Below are 19,596 nucleotides of genomic sequence, written 5' to 3'. Positions count from 1 at the left end.
TGAGACTAAATCGCACAGCTCAAAGCAAACCCAGTCAGCTCAGGGCAAACAGACAGGGCCCTGTGTCTGGAGTATTGCTCTGGACCTCTGCGCCCATTTAACGCGGTTCCAGGAGCCTTTCAACACGATGTGAATAAATGGACGTCTCCCACGAACGCATCTCCCAACAACGAGGTCTGCCCAGATGCGATCGGCCTGGAAGAAACAGCTCCAAGCATCCCAGGAAAGGGCGCCCAGCTCGTCCCCTGGGCTGAGATCCGCTGCCTCTGAGGGGCTCCAGAGCAGCAGGTCAGTTGGCAGGTGGTGACAGTAGAAGGAGCCCGGGGCAGAAGGGTGCCGCCCCGTCCCGGCAGACGGCCACCACCGTGTTGCTCGTGCTGTCCTAGACGCCCCGGGGAGCGTGCCCTGCTCCACTGCAGCCCCTCCTGGCCCTGCGGGCCCCTCCCTCACCTGCTCCAGCCCACATTCTGGGACCCAACCTCCCAGACCAGGGCCACCCCAGTTTTTGGGCAGGAGGGAGGTTAAAGCACAGAGGAATCTCTAAAACCGGCCCAGCCGTGCCCCGCAGTCCCGACCTTGACCTCCAGGAAGACCCGAGACTGTAAGACCCTCACCTTGACTCCACGAGGGCCTGGGTAGCCGATGGGGCCCTGGGGGCCGGGCGGACCCTGGAACCAGAGGGGAAAGCGCGTTAGGCTTATCTCAGGTGGAGGGCGCAGGGCTCACTCTGGGCCACCCCTGCATCCTTCCAGAACAAGCCGGAGAGCTTGCCTGCCCCCAGCACACTGCCCTCGTGCTCCAAGCAGAGCGGATGGATGTCCCAGGTCGGACCGCAGGGGTAGGCATGCGGGCACTGCCCAGCCCCACGGGGAAGGCGGGTCCGCAGGGGTGTCTCAGGATGGGTGAGGACAGGGCAGGAAGCCCCTTCTGGACTGGGGGTCCCAGAACGGGGGGGGCCAGCCCTGCCCATCCCGCAGGAGATGCTGGAGGGGCCGAGGGCACGGCCGGTACCCACCTGGCCTCCCTTCTCTCCCGGAGGGCCTTCTTTGCCAGGGTGCCCCTGTCAGGAAAGAGAAGGCTGGCGTTAGTCAGTGGCCTCTGGGAAAGCAGGCCTGGCCATGCTCCAGCTCCTCTGTAGCTGTCTTCAAAACTGAGGGTCAGAGCCCAGGTCCCTCCCATTTCCTCCCCATCCCTCCCCACAGCGGCTTGGTCACCCCTAGTCCTTTAGTCCCAACCCTCGGCTGCTTCATCTGTAAAATGGGAATAATGCCGGGCCCCGGCAACAGCAGAGGGGAATGTGCTTCAAAACCTACAGATGGGCTCCAGGCCCCACTGTGCACCAGTGTCCCCTGACTCAGCCAGAGCCCAGCCTGCCCCCAAGTGCAGTGGGAGGGGACAGCAAGGGTGCTTGTTCAAGGCCACCCAGCAAAACCGAATTGGGGGCCAAACAAGGACAGTGAAGTGGGACCAGACCTCCCGGGTCCCAACGCAACCTAGGTCTTCAAAGCCACCCCCCAGGTGACACAGAAGCTGAGCGCAGGGGAGAATATACATCCCACCCCACAGATGCAGAGCTGAGGCCCCGCGGAACTGCTCATGGCCCCTTGGTCACTGCCCCCTCCACCCTGGCCCCCATCAATTCTATTCTCAGGAACTTGACATTCTCTGACTTTCTGACCCAAGCTGGTGACTAGGTTCAATGCCTCTAAGTTCACGAGCCAAACACAGATGATAAAAACAGAAACAGAAGTATTCATTATCTGGAAATACAGTTCTACCCCCAAGGATTCCAGTAAAGAGAGGCCATGTGGTGTGGTGAGAATGCTGGCAGGGCAGGGAAGGGCGGTCTGGTTCTACTCCTGGTAACACCCAACCCGCTGTGTGACCTTAGGTAAGTCACTTGCCCTCTCTGGGCCTCCACTTTCCTGTGTGTAAAATGAGAGGGTGGGTTGGCTGCTCATCCAGCTTGATTGTTCTAAAGTTCTAGGACGCTACTTGTAGAACACAGCAGCATTGTGGAGACCCAGAGCTCATCAACTCAAGTAAAGGATATGTGTGTGTTCTTTTCAATTTGTATTAGTCGTGAACTGGATCTGATGCCACTGCAAATAGCCTATCATGGTGGCAATGCGAGGGGAAGAATGCTGAAGTTCCTTTGCAGGGTGGGGTACGCCAGGGAGCCCTTGAGGACAGTTAGGCACCGGTTGGACCACGCCAGCTGCCCAGGCCTGGAAGGGACACACTGCCCGCCATCCCCCTTCCCAAGGCGACGCTCACAGCACCGGCAACCAAGGCCGGCAGGGCTGCACCCAAACGGTGCCCAGGAGAAGATCCTGCCCTGGGGAGGGCTGGGAGGGAGGAGGGTCCTGCTCCCTTTGCCATGTGGGCTCTTCGTGGGCCTTTTTTACAGTTTCCATCAAACCCAGAATTTTTCTGTGAAGGAACTGAGGTGATGGACAGCTGTGGTGAAAGCCAGGCCCCAGGGACACACACGGAGGCAGACCCCACACCTCACTCACGTGGGGAAGCGAGCTGACCCCTTCACGTGGCAATGACCTCACTTACATGGTGGCGATAAAAATAGACCTGACTGCAGTGTTTTGGAAGAGATAAAAAAGAGGGACTGATCGTCACCATGATTACTGTTTTTTGGTTTGTTTGTTTGTTTTTGGCCACACCAGGCAGCCTGCGGGATCTTACTTTCCTGACCAGGGATTGAACCTGTGCCCCCTGCAGGGGAAGCATGGAGTCTTAACCACTGGACAGCCAGGGAAGTCCCCACCATGACTACTGTTGTTTGAATCAAGGCCAAGCTTCTTAGATGCATTCTAAATTGTAACTTTCTGGGGGGGAGCACAAAGCTCATTTATTTTAAATGTTTGAACAGAAAAAGATGGAAAGGAAATACATCAAAGTCAGAGCAGCTGCTTTCCCGCGGTGAAAGGCCAGGCCGTTTCCAACCTTCTTTCTACTTGCTGGCCTTTCCCCAGTATTCTATAACCAGCAAGACTCTATAATGGAAAAGTAATAAAACTTAAATTATGTATATTTGATATTTTTCTGATTAAAAAAGTAATATATGTTCATTGTAGACAAATGGAAAAATAATAAAGCTGAAATTATTTGTATTTGATATATTTCTGATTAAAAAAGTAATATACGTTCATTGTAGACAATTAGGCAAGTGGAAAAGAAAATTAAAACCCTTCATAACCTCACCACTCATAGCAACGGTGGCCAAGGGTGTGATATAACACAGCTAATCTATTTTCTCTGCACATTTGCATGCAAAATTGGCATCGGAAGATGTATTTTTAATTTACTATTATATCATGAGCATTTCCTCATGTCACTGAATATTTGTTGGAATTCAATTTTTCCTGGCTCTGTAATATTCCCATGAGCCGTGATTCACAGCCCGCATCCTTGTTGTGTGCTGCCCAGAACAACCTCACAATGTATTCCAGACCACCGAGTCTGCCCCGAAACCCCTCACACTTCTCAAAGGCTCTGAAATCTATCTTCCTTTCTTTCTTCAGCCCAAGCCACGCCAAACCAACCCAAAGGGGGAAAGGAACAAACCCTCTCTTTCAGGTTGATCAACCGTGTGATGCCTCTGCAAGGAGAGTATTCTTAAATCTTTTGCTTCCTCCCGATTCACCTAAGACAAGGGCTCCGCTTCCCTCAGCCTGTAGTGTTGATGTTTTCCCTTTTTATCTTTTGCTTTGAGCGTCTTCAGCGTTGACCCAGCACAACCACACTCCCTCGGGTCCTTCGTACACTCATATTTTAAAGTGTGATGGTTGGTTGGGGAAGAGAAATGGAGAAGCAACCTCCTGGCTCCCTAACCCTCTTAAAGGTCCCTCTTTCCCCACAGAATCTGAAAGGAAACTGGTGACCCTTTAGGGACCCTAGTGACTGGAGTTTCAATTCAGAGAAGGGGATTCCAGGGTGTGACCGGGAAGGTCAGGGAAGCGGGGGCCGTGTAGGCACCGCCCCCTTCCTGACATGATGCACTGAGGGAAATGCCCCATTGACACCCAATATTGCAGAAGATGAATAGAAAAAATGACTGACAGGATGTACATTCACCTGCTATCAGGGTTTAACCCACAGGAATGGGACCAGAGGTAGTTTTCATCTTGTCATTTTATTTATTTTCCAGAAGAAAATATTTTATCATTAGAAAATGCAATTTTAGGTGTCAAAGTAAATGAAAGGACATAGAAGACATATTGCAAAATATTTATCTCTCCATATCCAAACTCACTCCAGGAGACTGAGTCCCCCAAAGCAGTTCAAGCAGGAATAGGATTGTAATCTGCTGGTTCAGACAAAGATGGGACAATGGGTGATGTGTGATTCACGGGACCAAAGGATTCTCAGCCATGAAAATGGAAAGACACCGCCCTATGCCGATCACCAATCACCAATTAACGGTTGACAGACTGAACTTCCTTGCTTCGTTTTTAATGGCGTTATTTACACAACAAAATAACTGTGTCTGAAATAATTTTGCTAATCTCATTTTCTGAAATAGGCTCTCTATTCGGCATCAACTGGATATGCTAAAAATAACCAAAAAACACAAAACCCACTGGCAACTCACACAAGGGGGGGTGGGTGCAGATAAGCTCACGCAGAGAGGTCCACACCCAGCGTTTGTCACTTCCCCGCCCCTCCCCCTCACAGCTTGGCCACAGATGGATTTGTCCCTCACTCCCTATTTCTAGGCAGCATCTACTTAGCTCCACAGCTGCGTGTTCACACCCCCCTTCTCCGTGCGTGATGGTTAAAAATACACCCGGCACTGGTGACACACACGATTGCTCGGAGCCCAGCCCAGCCCTCCTTAGAGCTAAAAGTACGAGGCTGGGCTCTGATCACGGGCAGCAAACCCCAATAAATAACCCAATAAATAACGGACGTTCCGACTCATGCAATCACCACCCTCTGTGACTGAACCACATTATGGAAAGTGTGCCCAAAACCCAGTAAGTAGCTCCTGAGCAATCAAGCTCGCCATCGGAGAGGTCTTCATCGAAGGAGCTGGAAAAGGAGACGGGGGCCACGCATGCGTGGCCGTCTCGAGAGCAAGGGGAGGGGCCGTTTGCCCGGATTCCCAGTGCCCACCGCTGGGTGGACACGGGCAGGCGGGATGTAAAGGGTGAAGTGGGCAGTGGTACTCACCGGGGGTCCATCAGCACCGGGCATTCCTGGGAGGCCTGGTTTACCCAGGGGGCCCTAGAACAAACCACAGACTCCATGAGCAGATGCCCCAGGGGTCCCCTCAGCTGCCCACCCTCTCTACAAGCCCCCAAAGTTACTTTTCAACATTTCTGCTCAAAGAGCATTTGTTTAAAAAGGTTGCTCACAGGCACCCTCTCCCACTGGCTACAAAGCTTCCAGCCACGGGCAGCACCCGAAGAGAGTGGACCCTTTGCTGTTTCCAGAGCCTTCAGTTTTGCTACCGGAAAAAAATCACCCGCCAAGTGAAGTCAGGAGCAGTTCTCAAACAGTGGCAGCCAGGGGCTATGATGCACTGAGAACCGCCCCTCTGAGGTCATTCTGCTGGTGCCGCCCCAGGTGCTGAGCTCACTGGACTCCTGGGGCTGAGCCGAAAGCCGCGCAAGGACTCCGGCTCCGGTTCTCTCCCCAGCATGTGGACTCGGGGTGCCGAGGATATATTTAGGGTTGCCAAATTTAGCAAAAAGAAACAAAACAAACAACAACAAAACGAGATGCCCAGTTAAATTTGGAATTTCAGACAACAGAGTTCAAATTTAACTGAGGGTCCCATATCTGTTTTTCTTCTCAAATCTGGCAACCTTATACATAGCTAAAGAAGGAAGGGAGGGAGGGAGGGAAGGAGGAAAGGAGGGAAGGGAAGGAGGGAGGAAGGGAGGGAAGGAGGGAAGGAGGGAAGGGAGGGAGGGAAGGAGGGAAGGAAGGAAGGAAAGGAATGAAGGAAGGAAGGAAGGAAGGAAGGAGGGAAGGAGGGAAGGAAGGAAGGAGGGAAGGAGGGAAGGAAGGAAGGAGGGAAGGAGGGAGGGAAGGAAGGAAGGAAGGAGGGAAGGAGGGAAGGAAGGAAGGAAGGAGGGAAGGAGGGAAGGAAGGAAAGAAGGAGGGAAGGAGGGAAGGAAGGAAGGAGGGAAGGAGGGAAGGAAGGAAGGAGGGAAGGAGGGAAGGAGGGAAGGAGGGAAGGAAGGAAAGAAGGAGGGAAGGAGGGAAGGAAGGAAGGAGGGAAGGAAGGAAGGAGGGAAGGAAGGACAAAGGTCCACACCACAAGCTGGTGACCAGTGCTCCTAATGCACCCCACAGGCAAGCACCCCTATCCCCAGCTCAGCCCACCTACCTTTTCTCCTGGAGGTCCGATTGCACCCTGGGGGCCCGGAAGACCCTGGGAGGGGAAAGAGTGAGCAGGAAAGGTCAGGGAACTTTTTGACGGACTCAGAACCCCTCCCTGCCGTCTGCCCATCTTCCCCCGACCCTCTCCCTCATCTGGGTGCCGACCCCATCCTGGGTCACCTCCAGGCTGCGGGCCCCTCTGGGCTGACTGGCAGCGTGGGGCTGCACTCAGCGGCCGCTCACGCCCAGGGCACTGCAGACCTACACCTCCCGCTGCCCACAAGCCCGCCCGGCTCACTCACCTGGGCGCCTGGATTACCCTGCTGTCCCGGGGGGCCGGGCTCTCCCTGGGGACCCTACAGGAAACACAAGTGAGGCACTGAAGGGGGCTCTGGAGGGCGAGCAGGGGGTGCAATCGGCTCTGGTGCCCAGACGGGAAGGCAGGGGGCCCCAGGGCAGGCAGGGAGCCAGATCCAGGCCCCTCCGGGCCAGAAGCACATGCCTATGTCTGTGCAGGCACGGCAGACAGCTGGCCAGGAGGAACAAGACAGGATCTACCAGAAAATATTCCATCCGGCTGAACATTCCCAAATCATCGCGCCAGCTAAATTCTCCCGGGCCCTTACAAGAGACCCATGAGACCCCTCTCTCGCTCAGTGGGCGTTGTCACAGCACCTGGCCACCACCAGCTTGCCACGCACAGCGAGAAAGAGGTTTCCCTCCACACCTGTGCTGACGCGGTCAGGCTCTGGACGGAGCAAGCACCGACGCCGGGATCTCACACGTGCTCTCCTGCTGGAGGCCTGCACCTCGCGGGGCCGGGGCTCAGAGTCTGCGCCCTCCCCGTCACATCCCCATCTGGTTTGGTGGCATGGATCCCCCTACCCTGCCCCGAGCAGCTGGGATTAACCCCAGGGGTAACCGCCATGAGACCGGGGCACGGGACCCCCAGACTTACCACATTGCCCTTCGGGCCTGGTTGGCCGTCCATTCCCGTCACACCCTGGATGAATGACATTGAAACAAAAGAGACTGAAAATGAACAAAGCTCAACAGGAAAAGTCCACTCAACACAGCTTGGTCCCTGCCCGCAATGTCAGAGGACGCCACATCCTTTAGGGGAGGGGAAAGGCTTGATCCCAAATAAATCCCGAGATTGGCTAGGGTTTAGCGGGGCTGCCAGGCCCCAGCATCGTGTGGGGCAGCCCTGAGTTCTCGGACAGCTGGGCAGAGGGGCCAGCCCTGGGGAAGCCGCCCCCTGGATGGAGCCCTGCCAGAACCATGGGCTTCTGTCTCCCTCCAGGAGCTGCCAAGATGCTACTGGAAGTGTTTTCAAGGGGGGGAAATGGGCGTCCCGGTGACTGTTTATAATGGCAGATGCTGTGTGCAGGGAAGGATACAGCGAACCCTGCATCTCCACCTGCAAGCCCACACCTGCCGGGGCTGCCCTCCCACGGGTGAGCATCAGGGCCCTACAGACACCCAAAGCAAGCACGGGGCAGTGTGCACAGCTGTCAGCGCGGAGAGGTGCCCGCAGGCCCGAGTGGACCACAAGCTGGGGGCGGGATCTTGAGGGCAGGGATGGGACAGACACGCAAAGGACTTACAGGAGGTCCAGGAGGGCCTGGGGGCCCCTTCGGCCCCAGCAGACCACGAGGCCCCTGCGAGAGGAAAGAGCAAGGATGGTTCAGACTCGGCCAGGAATCCCAGCCCCCTGCCCTGTCCCCAGCCCCCCTCAGCGACCCCTCTTCCCAGAGCCTCTGCTGCTGAGGCAGGTCTCCCGGGGAGTGTGGCCAACTCCCCCTTCTCCTCTGCTTCAACTCCTCACCGCAGCCCAGCTTTCCACCTGGGCTCTCGGAACCAGAGGCAGGAGTGGCTAGAACTGATAGGGGCTCAGTACCCCCTCCCTGGCCGGGAGGGGCTTGTGTGTGGGAACAGCCCCATGCACAGGGGGAGGGGCCACAGAGCGGTCACTACCTGCCATGGGAAGGACCCACATCAGGACCGCTCCCTCCCTCCCTGTCAGCTGGAGAACTACAGAGCCTTTCAAGGCACCGCGATTTCGAGTGCCTTTAATTTTGATAGAACCTTCTCAGATGCACTAGAAGAGAAACCCTTCCCACGTTCATTGCCACTTAAATGTTCCCTTCCTTCTTTTAATACCTAGTCACATAAATGTTTTTCAGAAGTTAATAACCCAGAAGGCATCGCCTAGACCCGTGTTAAGGGGAGAACTGTGTTGATGAATCCCCCTTATGGCTAACCAGACACCTAGGGTGTAACTTAGTCCCAAGTGGAGGTGCAAACGCCGACCCCGGGCGGGCTCTCCTCCACGCAGCGCCTGCAATATTTCTCCTCAATTAACGTCCCCAGATGTGTATGGCCACGTTGATGTGGGTAACAAAAATGAGACGTTTGAAAAGTAACAGTAAGTGAAAAGCAATTAATGTCCTTTTGTCACTGAGGAAATTTGCTCTGGTCTTAAATAGAAGTCAGCTTAGGGAAAAGAGATTTTGGAGGGCCAGGCAGGGGCGCCCTACTGGAGGACTCTTTATTTGGAAAATGTAGCCATCAGAAAGTGTGGCAGGTCAAGTGATTGCCCCTGGACACCTACCCTGATGGACCCAGGACACCCACCATCATGGACCCTGGACACCCAACATGGTGGACCCAGGACACCCAGCACGTCTGTACCTGGAGTCCCAACCACGACCTTCAGGGGCCGGGGCTTCCTCCCTGGCAAAGGCTCAGGCTGACTCCGTAGCATTGTCCGCTAACCTCACCCGTTCCTTTCCCGGGAGATCCCCAGATTCGTGTGTCTCCAGGCTGAGCCCCTCTCTCATCTCTGCTCTGAGTCGATCCCTGATTCTGACCAGAGCATCAAGGAGGAGACACAGAATCCCACCCAGTCAGTGGACTTACAGGCTCCCCGGGCAGCCCTCTGGGCCCGACTTCTCCATCGTCACCCTATGGGGGAGAAAAGAGGCAGGATTTTAGGGATAAGCCATAAAACCTGGACACGAGAGAGACAATTTTTCCTTCATCCGTGCAGGATTCTTTGGCCTGGGGCTGCTTCAGCATACGCCAGAGTTACTAGTCCCCGTGCCAGCAGGAAAAGCCCGGAGTGTCCCCACTCCCAAAGGCTGCAGGTAAAAGGCGAGGTTTGGGGCTCAAAAACCACAGCCCCAATGAGGGGAAAGCTGGGCAGAAAAAAGTCAATGGTTACCTGATAGGTAAAGATACAGGTGAAAAATAGAATGGCAGAAACTAGACAGAGATAGATGGTAGATAGGTAGAAAGACAGCGAGATAGAGAGATAGATGATATATAGATAATAGATAAATAAATAGATAGAGGATAGATAAATAGGTAGGTAGGTGGCTTGATAAATAGATAATAGGTAGATAGAGCATAGACAGATAGATGATAGAGATAAATAGACATAGATAGATGATAGATAGATAGATATGTGATAGGTAAAGACATGAATGATAGAAACTAGTGAAGGGAAAGATCCTGAGAGAATCACCAGATGCCCTGGGCCAACCCCAAGGGGCCCTAACGTCTTAAACACAGCCAAGGGAGCAAACCAGGATGAGTCTTTTCCTTCTGGCTCTACAAGGAAAGCTGCCTTGGCTTGCCTGGTTCACAACCAGGAGCTGCCGGTCCACACCCCGCTTCTCTCCATCAAGGCACTGCCCCCTCCTCCTTCCTTCACCACACACATGCACACACACACCCACACATGCACACAGACACACTGCAAATGCACGCACACATACCCACTCACAGTGCACATGTACACACACAGTCCTGCACACGCATGCACACACACACATGCGTGCACGCGCGTGCACCTGCATGCACCTCTTCATCCCAGAAGCACAGACATCTAGGGGACCCCTCTCCCCTCTCTCATCTTACAGTGGACCATGCAGGCTGAGGCCCCAACAGGAGACAGTGCCCTGATGATGCCAGCCCAGGAGCTGTCAGGAGAGGCATGCCCCTCTTTCCCAGGTACTGGGGCTTCTAAACCTGTCCCCAAAATACCCCTAACACCCGAAGAAATTGTCTAAGTGACTGGGGCGCACGGAGGGAGAGGGGCCGCAGGCTTCCCTGCCACAGGAGGGCTGTGCTTCCGTCTAAGGACATCGCTTAGTCTGCAGCCCCACCGAGACGCACCTGACAGAACCAGGACTCGGGGCAGAGCCCGCCTGAGCGCCCGACCTAGCCCAGGCCCCGACCTTGGATGGCAGCATCGCCCCTCGCTCTGTCCACACGCTTCCGTCACCTTGTCCCCACCTCCAGGGCCAAGGAAGGTCATTTTCTGGACTCTCTGCACCTCACTCCTCACCCCAAATCCCAAGCTCTGCCACTCGCTGCCTCTGTCCGCCCCTCACTCAGACGTGGAGCTTATCGGCTCCCCCAGCATCAAGGTCTGAGATCTGCTTCTACAGGAAGGAAGTCCTGTGTGGCCGTCTGTCCACTCCCATCAACTCCCCTCCCCCCGATGCAGGTGCCGATCACCGCTGCCAGCATCCTGTGCAGTTTCCACCGAGGAGACGGGCAGCAGGTGCGGCCCACACACAGCAGGATACGTACCCTTTCTCCGTCTTCCCCTGGAGGTCCCGGAGGGCCGGAAGGACCAGGGTCACCCTGGGAAGCCAAGCAGGGTCAGCGTTAGGCACGCAGGCAGACACGCACGGCTGTCTCAAGCCCCCCATTTCGTCTTTCTCTGCTTCTGAGACTGAAAATCCCAACTCCCTCCCAAGACTTTCCCAGAGTCACAGAGGACTTTGGAGACGGGGCCTCCTGGCATGACGTGCTGCAAAGCGGGCTGGCGGGACTCTCACTCCGGAACTCGGTGTCCTGGAGAAGGGCTGGCTGGACTGGCACCCAGGGACTGGTGGGCACCCCAGGACACCGAGGCAGGGTCTGAGCTGCACCCTATTGACCTCTCCGTGTGAAGCAGGGGCACACCCCAGCCCCGCACCGCCCCCTGAAAGGGCCACCGCTCTGGACTGTGAAGGTCAGCGCTGGTCCACCTGATACCCCTGCAGCTTCAGGCCTTGCACACCATCGGTGCTCAATACGTGCTCATCTGTCAGTCCCACGGACTGGCCCTTCCCTCCGGTTTCCCCATGAGTGTCGGAGAACGTGGGCGAAGCAGCTTTGGCTAAGGCGCAAGAGCCACTTCTCAGGGCGGCAGAGACATGATGGGTGAACGTTACGACAAAATCAACAGCGTGTGTGTGTGTGCCTGTGTGTTCACATGCACACATGCGTGTGCCTGCATGTCCAGGATATGCCAAAACATGAAAGAGGCATCATCTACATCAAAGAAAACAGGTAAGGGCCGCAAAGAGCATCTCATGGGGACACGTGGGACCGGGCAAGGTAACAGGCGGGCCCCCGGCTGCAGCGTGCACCCCGACCCCCATCCGCGGGGCGGCCACGTGGGACCAGCCCACCTGCTGGAGTCGCCCCTTTAGTGGTGAGAAGGGTCCTCGGGGGCTCCCAAAAGGGCAGCCACTGGGTTTCCTGAAGGTGTGGCGGGCCCCTTAACAGAGTGGGTTTCCCACGGGAGCTCCACATTCCCTGCCTCTTCCCCTCGAGGGGGCCACTGGCTCTTTCGCCATCAGCTGCGGGTGCGAAATCGGCTCTCCTTGGGCTGATCTTCCATCCCCAGGGATGTCACGCCCGCGTCCAAGCCCACTGCCCCACCCCCATGAGGCTCATCAGCGGCCACTCTGGATCGAGTGCCCAACCCCCCAGGAAGCCTAAGGTTGCCAACAGTACCTCCCCCAGCAGCTCCCAGAGAGGAAACACTCACCCGGTGGCCCTTCTCTCCCGGCAGCCCAGCCAGGCCATCGAAGCCGCGGTCGCCCTGCGAGGAGGACAGAGGGCAGCTCAGCCCGTGCCACACGGCCCCTTCACTTGCCTCGGGCCGCGGTCTACGCAGCGCCTGTGCACCCGGGGCCCCAGGACCCCGCGGTGGGGCCCCTGGCCGCCGCCCCATCACACATTCCACAGCCTTGGGTCCATATTCCCAACGCGTTTCCCCAAAACACCAACAAAGGCTGCAAACAGAGAGGTGACATCTGTTGCAGAGCCACAGACAGTGGCCTGGAGGGTCCTGAGACCTCAGTGTTTGGGGTCATGGCTGCAAAGTCGGGGTGTGTGTGTGTGTGTGTGTGTGTGTGTGAGTGTGCGTGCACCTGCCGTCTGCCTGTGTCTCTTATCACGACACCCTCGGGGCTCAGAGTGCCGCCCGCACACAGCAGGTGCGCCTACCCATCTGGCGGCTGGCCCAGCTCCGCCCACCCTCGGGCACCCCAGCTCCCCGGCCAGCCCTCCTTCTGCCACCCAGGTGGCCTCCTGGAGTCCAGCTCCCCGCCTCATGGGTGTTGCAAGCCATGTGGGGTTGAAGTCAAGAGAAGGCTAGTTCAGGCTTGAATACTTTTGTTGTTGAAAGACCATCATCATCTACTGGGACAGATTCAGGAAGCTTCTCCTCCTCTGTCACCGCACGTCCCTGAAAACCAGGGCCGCTCGCTCGCTCGGGACTCAGAGGGGCACCCGAGGGCCAGTCCAGGCCACTTACTGGGGGAGCAGGTGCAGTGCCCCGTGGTGGGTTTGGGGACCCCTGAGAACAGCCGCTGTCTCCACTGTGGGCTCCTCGCTGGAGAAAGTCGGCACTTCCCCCAGCACCTTGTGCGGGCTTGGACAAACGCTTCCGGGGCCGAGAAGGACGGGTGGACCAAGAACAGCGGGAGTTTCATCCCAGATTCGGGGACAGAGGGACGGGCACACCGAACCTCCGCAGACGGGAGGGGTGGGGCTCCCCTGGGCTCCAGCGGCTGCCCCCGGGGCACACGCACACGCCTCAGCTCCACAGTCACCCACGCGCAGTCTACTCGCTCCCTGCAACTCCGGAGAGCTCAGACACCCCAAATCTAGGCAAGAGGACTTCCTGCCCCGTGGACTTGTGAGGGACCCATGAAATTCACCCCACCAATCCCTGTCTTTGTGTCAACGTGCCAGAGGAGCTGATCCAAAGTGAACCTTCCAACCCCCAAGGTCCCACCCCTGGACGAGAGCAGATGTCCGAGTCATCACGTGTCATCACAACCGTATCCGTCACATAAGCACGTGCCGATGCCGTGGTGACGCTGACCGAGGAACGGGCACCAGGAGGCGGTGAGCAGCACCTACCTTGGGGCCGGTCTGTCCAGGCATCCCTCTTGCTCCGTCGCTGCCAGCTCGCCCCTGGAACGGAGCGGGGCAAACGGTCAGTACAGAGGAGCGGCCGGCTTACCGAGACCTCTGAGCGGTGGCTTCCTGTGACACCAAGCAGAGGTTTCCACAGCCCCGGGGGGCAGGCTGGCCCAGAGGACCCCAATCCGGAGTCCCGGCCGCTGTACGCAGGTTCTGGTCTTCCCAAGCCTCGCCATCCTGAGCCTTGGGGCGGGGCTAACATGCTCGCCCCTCTGTGTTGGTGAGGACGTGGCATGCACGAGACGGTGTGACGGGGGGCGACCGAGGGGCCGTGTGAGTCCGTGGGACCCGCTTCACAACCCAGGAGAGAGCCCGCCCCTGACATCTGCACATGTCCCGTCCACCAGCTGACATCAAGGGAAAGCCCAGAGAGCCACAGGGCGAGAGAAAGCATCTGGTTAGTGCGATGGATGGGGAGGAAAGTGAGGCCCAGAGGGGTGGCCTGGCTCTCGAAGGCCATACAGCCACCCCCAGGCGGGGTCTGGATGGTGAGCTCGACCCTCCGTGCCTGGGGGCCACTCCCACGGCCATTCCTTCCAGCCGGGGCAGCAGGCCCACGGTCCCCACCTGGGGCTGGAGGACAGGGCCTGGACCTACCAGGGTCCCCGATAAAGGCCGCAGTCCCCCAGGAGAGCCTGCCAGGCGTGAGGCCACCTAGATGGGGGCGGGGACCAAGGCAGATGTCCACTCGCTGATAAGGATCACCAGGCAGCTGAGCATAAAACGCCGGCCTGGATCAATAGCACCTCCTCTCCAGGCCACACGTGCCTGATCCAAGAGGCCTCGCCAGGGGCACCGGGGCTGCGCCGACAGGCAGAAAGGCCTCACAGCACAACCAGGACAGGGAGGGCAGCGCGAAAGCGGCGAGGGTCTGGGGGGGACCCCCAGGAGGCGGCCTGCGCACCCCAGGTTAAAGGTTACAAGGAACCGCCAGGAATGAAAAGTCATCTCGGAACATGCACCCGAGCAACGCAGCTCCAGGCCGAACGCAGACATGACCCCGTGAACAGAGGGGCCGACCGGGAGCCTCTCCTCAAATTTCCAAACGCTTTCAGAAATCAAGAGAAATCTGTCAGAAGGGTTGACAGGATTTCACTGCAGGACATTGTGGGCAAACGGCCGGATGCTTCCCTCACGCTGACGGGCTCCACACTGCACAAAGAACTAAAGGGACAGCCCGCCATGCGGCCTTGAGTCCCTCCCATCCCCTCCTGTCCAGCCTCATTCCTCCAGCACATGCGTATCCACGGCCCTGATGCCAGTGGTCACTGCCACGAGTCACACTACAAACCATCACTGGCATCTTTCCCTTTTCAGTTTTCACCTCGCCCTGACCGAGAAACCGTTTCCACTGAAACTTGACAATAAGTGTTTACAGAGATACAAAAGACCCTCAAAGAAATAAAATGCTTTTCAGAACCAGATCCAAGATAAACCACCTCACTGTCTACCAAGAATCACTGAATTCCGGCATCAGTGGCCCTTTTAGAATCATCTGTGCACCCCTCTGCCTCATGCCTGGGTCCCCTCCACGATCTGTGAACCTGCAGCCTTGAGGGGCCAGCGTGAGACAGCCGTGCCTGAATGCTGCTCACTCCATCACTTCCCTTGTAACTACAATTAACTCCCGGGACAGAGGTCCTGTAACCACTAAGGAATTATTCATTTTTGCCTTGTATACTTTGCAGCTAAAGCAGGAACTGGCAGCTCAGTGGCCACCCACCATTCCTTGCAGGGGTTCATCTAGGTATAAATGCAACACAAGAACGAGTAATTTTTTCATTCAGTAGAAAGATTCACTTGATGAAAAGATCCACTAGTCAGAGTCTGATGTGGGTTAATTAAGATTTCCCAAGCTCGTCTGGATGGTGTTCATTAATTTATATTAGGTTATAAATGCACACTCTCTGTCAGTAGCCACGGTCGTATGGAAGCAAAGCAGTTCCATCCACTAAAATTACAACCCAAACAGAGAATCCAGGAGTCTAGGAGCACAGGTAAGGTGCAGGGGGCCCGAGCAGCCGGCCGGCCATTTCCCCCAAACCAAAGCCATTTCTGGAGAAATGAGGCTGCCCCCAAAGAAAGGATCACTGATCATTTTGTCTTTTCCATACTTGCTCCCAAAGAGCCTGGGAAATTGCTTTAATTAAACATGTTTGTTAAACTATGTTCACATGCTCGGGACAGAGGCTGGGGGCAGGGGCGGGGGAGCTCGCTGCCCCTGTGGACCGGGACCCACCCAGCCTTGGACACAGACACGCCCTCTGAAGGGAGGGGAGCAGCTGGGCCAAGCCTAGCCGGCAAGATGCAACATGATCGGGGCAAACGCAACCCAGATTCCCGCCCCATCCATGGCCCAGCCGCTGTCGCTGAGAACTACTCACCCTTCTTCCAGGCTTTCCTGACGGGCCAGGTGGGCCCTGCAAACCCCGGGGACCCTGTCGGGAATCAGAGGACAAAGGTCAGTAGCGTGTCTGTTTTTCAGAGGGAAAAAGCAAAGCCTGGTCCCCGTGCTCGTCCACCTGGCCCGTGGCTACTGTCCCAGCTGCCAGCACGTGGGCAACGGCAGGACAGGGTGCAGGACCCACTGCCCTGAGTGAGGGCGGGGACCGAAAACAGCCAGCTCGGTCCCCTGCTGCAGACACCACTGCTGTTCCGCATCCAGCTTTGCATCAGGTGATGGCAACTCCCGCTACTTCCTTGACGAAATGCAGCATCGGGGGCACCTCCTTCCGGGGGGCGCCCCTTCAGACAGAGGAAGGTGAGGGGGGTACGTACCTGAGGCCCCATGTCTCCCGGCTCGCCCTTCAGACCTCCGCTCCCGGGAGGGCCCTGGGGAGACATGTCTGGTTAGGGGACGCCCGGAAGGTACCGGCTGTAGGGGTGACTGGGGAAGGGCCGGGAAGCAGAAGGGACACGGGACTGGCCCGTGGGCAGGGCTCCCACAGAGCCCGGCTGGCTGCCTTGGACAGAACCCGAGGGACAAGCAGTAACTTTTGCATCTCGTCCCAGGTTTGAGGGAAATCCTGGACCGTGGCGCGCACGAGGGCCAGGAGCTCAGAACACGCTCGCTTCTCTCCAGGGTGGATCTGACCACAGTCTGTCACAGCCCGTACCCCAGGGCCGTGTGTGGACATCCTCGCCCACTGCAGGGCAAGATCCCCAGATGCTGGGAGGGCACCGATGCAGACCTGGGGCCAGGGGCCAAGCCCACCCCACATGGGGAATGGGGATGGGGACACCGTGCGCTTCAATCCTCCGGCTCCTTGCAAGCTTCAAGGGCCATGCACACCCCCGGGGGCCCCCTTCACTGCCCCGAGTGTGCCTGGCTGCCCGAGGCTCGTGCAGCAAGGGCCGGGCAGGGGGCTGGAATCGGGGTCTGCCCCACACTGAGGTGGTCTCGACTATAAAGAGGGATGGCGGCCTCAGAAGAAAGAGGCTTGGAGCCCCCCAGGGTCACGAGGTAAAGTCGTAGCCAGGGCAAGTGTGAGGGCTTTCCAGCCCCCAGGGCACCACAGGCCCCACCCGCCCAGGCCCCTCCTGTCCCAAGGTCCCAGTGATGTAAAGTGTGCTCTGACCTGGATAAGCTGGGAGCCTGATGGGCTGGTGGTGGGGTGGGGGGGGAATGGCACCCCACCCCCCAGGTTCCCCCAGGCTCCCCTATGACTACTTACCATGGGGCCAGGTCTCCCAGTAAGACCCATCGGGCCAGCCGGCCCCCTCAACGCCAGCTGCAAGGGAAAACAGGACACGCTGAGAAATGGCTGGTTTACCTGGTTACCGACAGGTGAGACGGGCCAGGTGGGAAGGGGGGAGGAGCCTCTGGGGGAGGAGGTCACATGGACCCCCCAGACCCACTTTCTCCGATCCTCTGGGCTCCCGGCGACAACCACAAACGGAGCGGCAGAGGTGGGGTGGGGGCCGGGGGGGTGCCCACTCCCCGCTTTGCGGATGGGCGCTCCACTCACATGGATGCTCAGAGCCTCTTGCTGACTGCTTCCTTCTCCCCAGCGGGCCTCGCACAGGCAGGGCCTGCCCTCAGCCCTGCGCCCCGCAGAGTAAGCTTGAAAAGCAGCCCCGCTTCCGGGCACTTCCAGCGACCGGGGAGGTATCGGGGAGCCCTCCTAGGGTGAACTAAGTCATCCCCAGAAAAGGCAGCCAGGGAGCCTCAGCCGCCCAGGGCCCCACCTAGATACCTGTCCAGGTGGCTTACGCCTCCCAGCTGCCACCACACAGCTCAATCTGCTTTCTTAAAGGGCTTCCTCCACGCCACTCTGAGACTGTCTCCCCTGCATGATGCCATTTTAATTTTGGAAGATTTTGTGTTATAAAATCTTCTTGGGAGCCCATCGCCCACTTGACTTCAGTCAAAACACACACAGATTCAAAGGCCAGCCAGGCCGGCCCGTCAATAAATCCCGTGGCAGGTGATGGGGTTTGTTACCGCTGATTGTATCACACGGCAGTTTGTTCCATAGCAACGACTCAGTACCCACCGCCCTGTAATTCATTATCCACACGTTCTATCATTAGCATCTATCTGCTGCGCCAGAGCTACATAAATATTGCCAAACAAGGGACTACTTAGCAGCTTATTGCAATGCGCCATTACGGGCACTCCACTGAAGGGTCACCCACCCCGCCGGGTGGCATTTGCTCTTATCACAGGCAGTCAGCAACCTGCAGCCTCGTCAATTAAAAACACAATTCACTAATCAGCTCATTTGCCAAGAGCAGAGCAGTAATGGGGCAAGTGCTCCTCGGGACCCCCAGGCTGAGCGAGGGGCTTTGGGGCCAACGGGCTCTCTCCCCGGGGCGTCGGGCTCAGCCCAGCCCATCGCAGGGAGCCCCTTCCAGGAGTACATGGGGGGTCTCTCCATCCCCATAGCCCAGGGGAGGGCAGCAGACGGCTGAATCTGGGCGCACAGGGTCAGCAGGTGCCAGAGGGGCTCAGCAGCCAAGTCCTCATCCAGGAACCTGGACCCTCGGTGTGGGCAAGGAACCCCTAAGAAACCTCCCCCACCTTTCCTGGTGCTCACCCGGGTCCCCCAAATGCACAGGGATGACTGGAGCCCCGCAGGCTCCTGAATCTCGGGCAAGCACACCCAAGTCGGCCAGAGGCACTTCCCCTCCAAGCTGGGCTCTGAGCCCCATGGGGCCGGGCTCTGTCCCCCCAGCCCCCTGGCCCCAGGCACCACTCACCCGGGCCTGCTGGAGGATGGCTTGAGCTTGGGACTCCTGGGCTGAGACCATGGGTCCTTTGGAGCCCGCATCGCCGCCCCCTCCGAACCGGAACTGTAGGTGTAAGGCTGGGGTCACCAAGGGCACACCGACGTGGTGCCCACTCTGGACCCCAGGGCTGAGGCGGTGCCCATCGGCCTCTCTGGCAACAGCAGAGTCTTGGAGAGTCTAGATGGGCAGCTTCCAGCCCCAGACCCCGTCTCGGTCACACCACCCGGCTCTGCCAGCACAGAGCTGCTCCAGCCCCACCGGCCAATTTCAGCCCTGGGGCCACCCGGAGAGCCTCCCTGCAGCCGGGAAGCCCTTTCTGGCACCTGCGGCATCTCACCTGAGACCCCACGGCCCCCACTGATTACAAGGAAAAGCCCAGGGCCCAGTGCAAACCCCGCACCGAGGCCCAGCAGGGAGGCGGCAGGTCCACGCAGGGTCTCCCGAGCTGCACCCAGCCTCCCGGGCATGCGGGCTCACGGAGAAACTGACATGGGCCCAGACCAGCCCTCCACACACTCGCCCTCCCGGCCTGGGCTCCCCGTGAGGACCCGCAAAGTCATGAGCAGGTCAAGTTCAAGGAGGGACCGGCTGGCACGGGGGTCCGAGTGGAGAGGGCAGGTGTGTGGTGACGGAAGCAGACACCACACAGTTTCCCGCAGAGCTGGACTCCGTCCCCTTCGGAGGGGCCAGCCCTGGACGCCAGCAGAGGTGGAGCCCTTGACCCCGGTGTCCACCCTG

General features: G+C 57.9%; 1 protein-coding gene across 3 annotated transcripts in view; it reads right to left on the bottom strand.

The window, feature by feature from the left end:
• Positions 1-19,596, bottom strand: part of COL5A1 (collagen type V alpha 1 chain) — a 159,243-nt gene that overhangs the window by 56,979 nt on the left and 82,668 nt on the right. For all 3 annotated transcript variants that reach the window (XM_082470134.1, XM_082470135.1, XM_082470136.1), the window contains exons 13-27: positions 18,829-18,921; positions 17,301-17,357; positions 16,405-16,458; positions 16,011-16,064; positions 13,564-13,617; positions 12,182-12,235; positions 10,951-11,004; positions 9,271-9,315; positions 7,956-8,009; positions 7,307-7,351; positions 6,651-6,704; positions 6,356-6,400; positions 5,191-5,244; positions 1,016-1,060; positions 615-668 (exon numbers count right to left, since the gene is read on the bottom strand). In XM_082470134.1, coding sequence (XP_082326260.1) covers positions 615-668; positions 1,016-1,060; positions 5,191-5,244; positions 6,356-6,400; positions 6,651-6,704; positions 7,307-7,351; positions 7,956-8,009; positions 9,271-9,315; positions 10,951-11,004; positions 12,182-12,235; positions 13,564-13,617; positions 16,011-16,064; positions 16,405-16,458; positions 17,301-17,357; positions 18,829-18,921 — 816 coding nt within the window. The remainder of the gene's footprint in view (positions 1-614; positions 669-1,015; positions 1,061-5,190; positions 5,245-6,355; positions 6,401-6,650; positions 6,705-7,306; positions 7,352-7,955; positions 8,010-9,270; positions 9,316-10,950; positions 11,005-12,181; positions 12,236-13,563; positions 13,618-16,010; positions 16,065-16,404; positions 16,459-17,300; positions 17,358-18,828; positions 18,922-19,596) is intronic.

Source organism: Balaenoptera physalus (assembly GCF_965194825.1).
Source record: "Balaenoptera physalus genome assembly, chromosome: 7".
Taxonomy (NCBI): Eukaryota; Metazoa; Chordata; class Mammalia; order Artiodactyla; family Balaenopteridae; genus Balaenoptera; species Balaenoptera physalus.
Note: the sequence above shows the minus strand (reverse complement) of the source record. Positions and strands in the feature narration are given on the sequence as shown.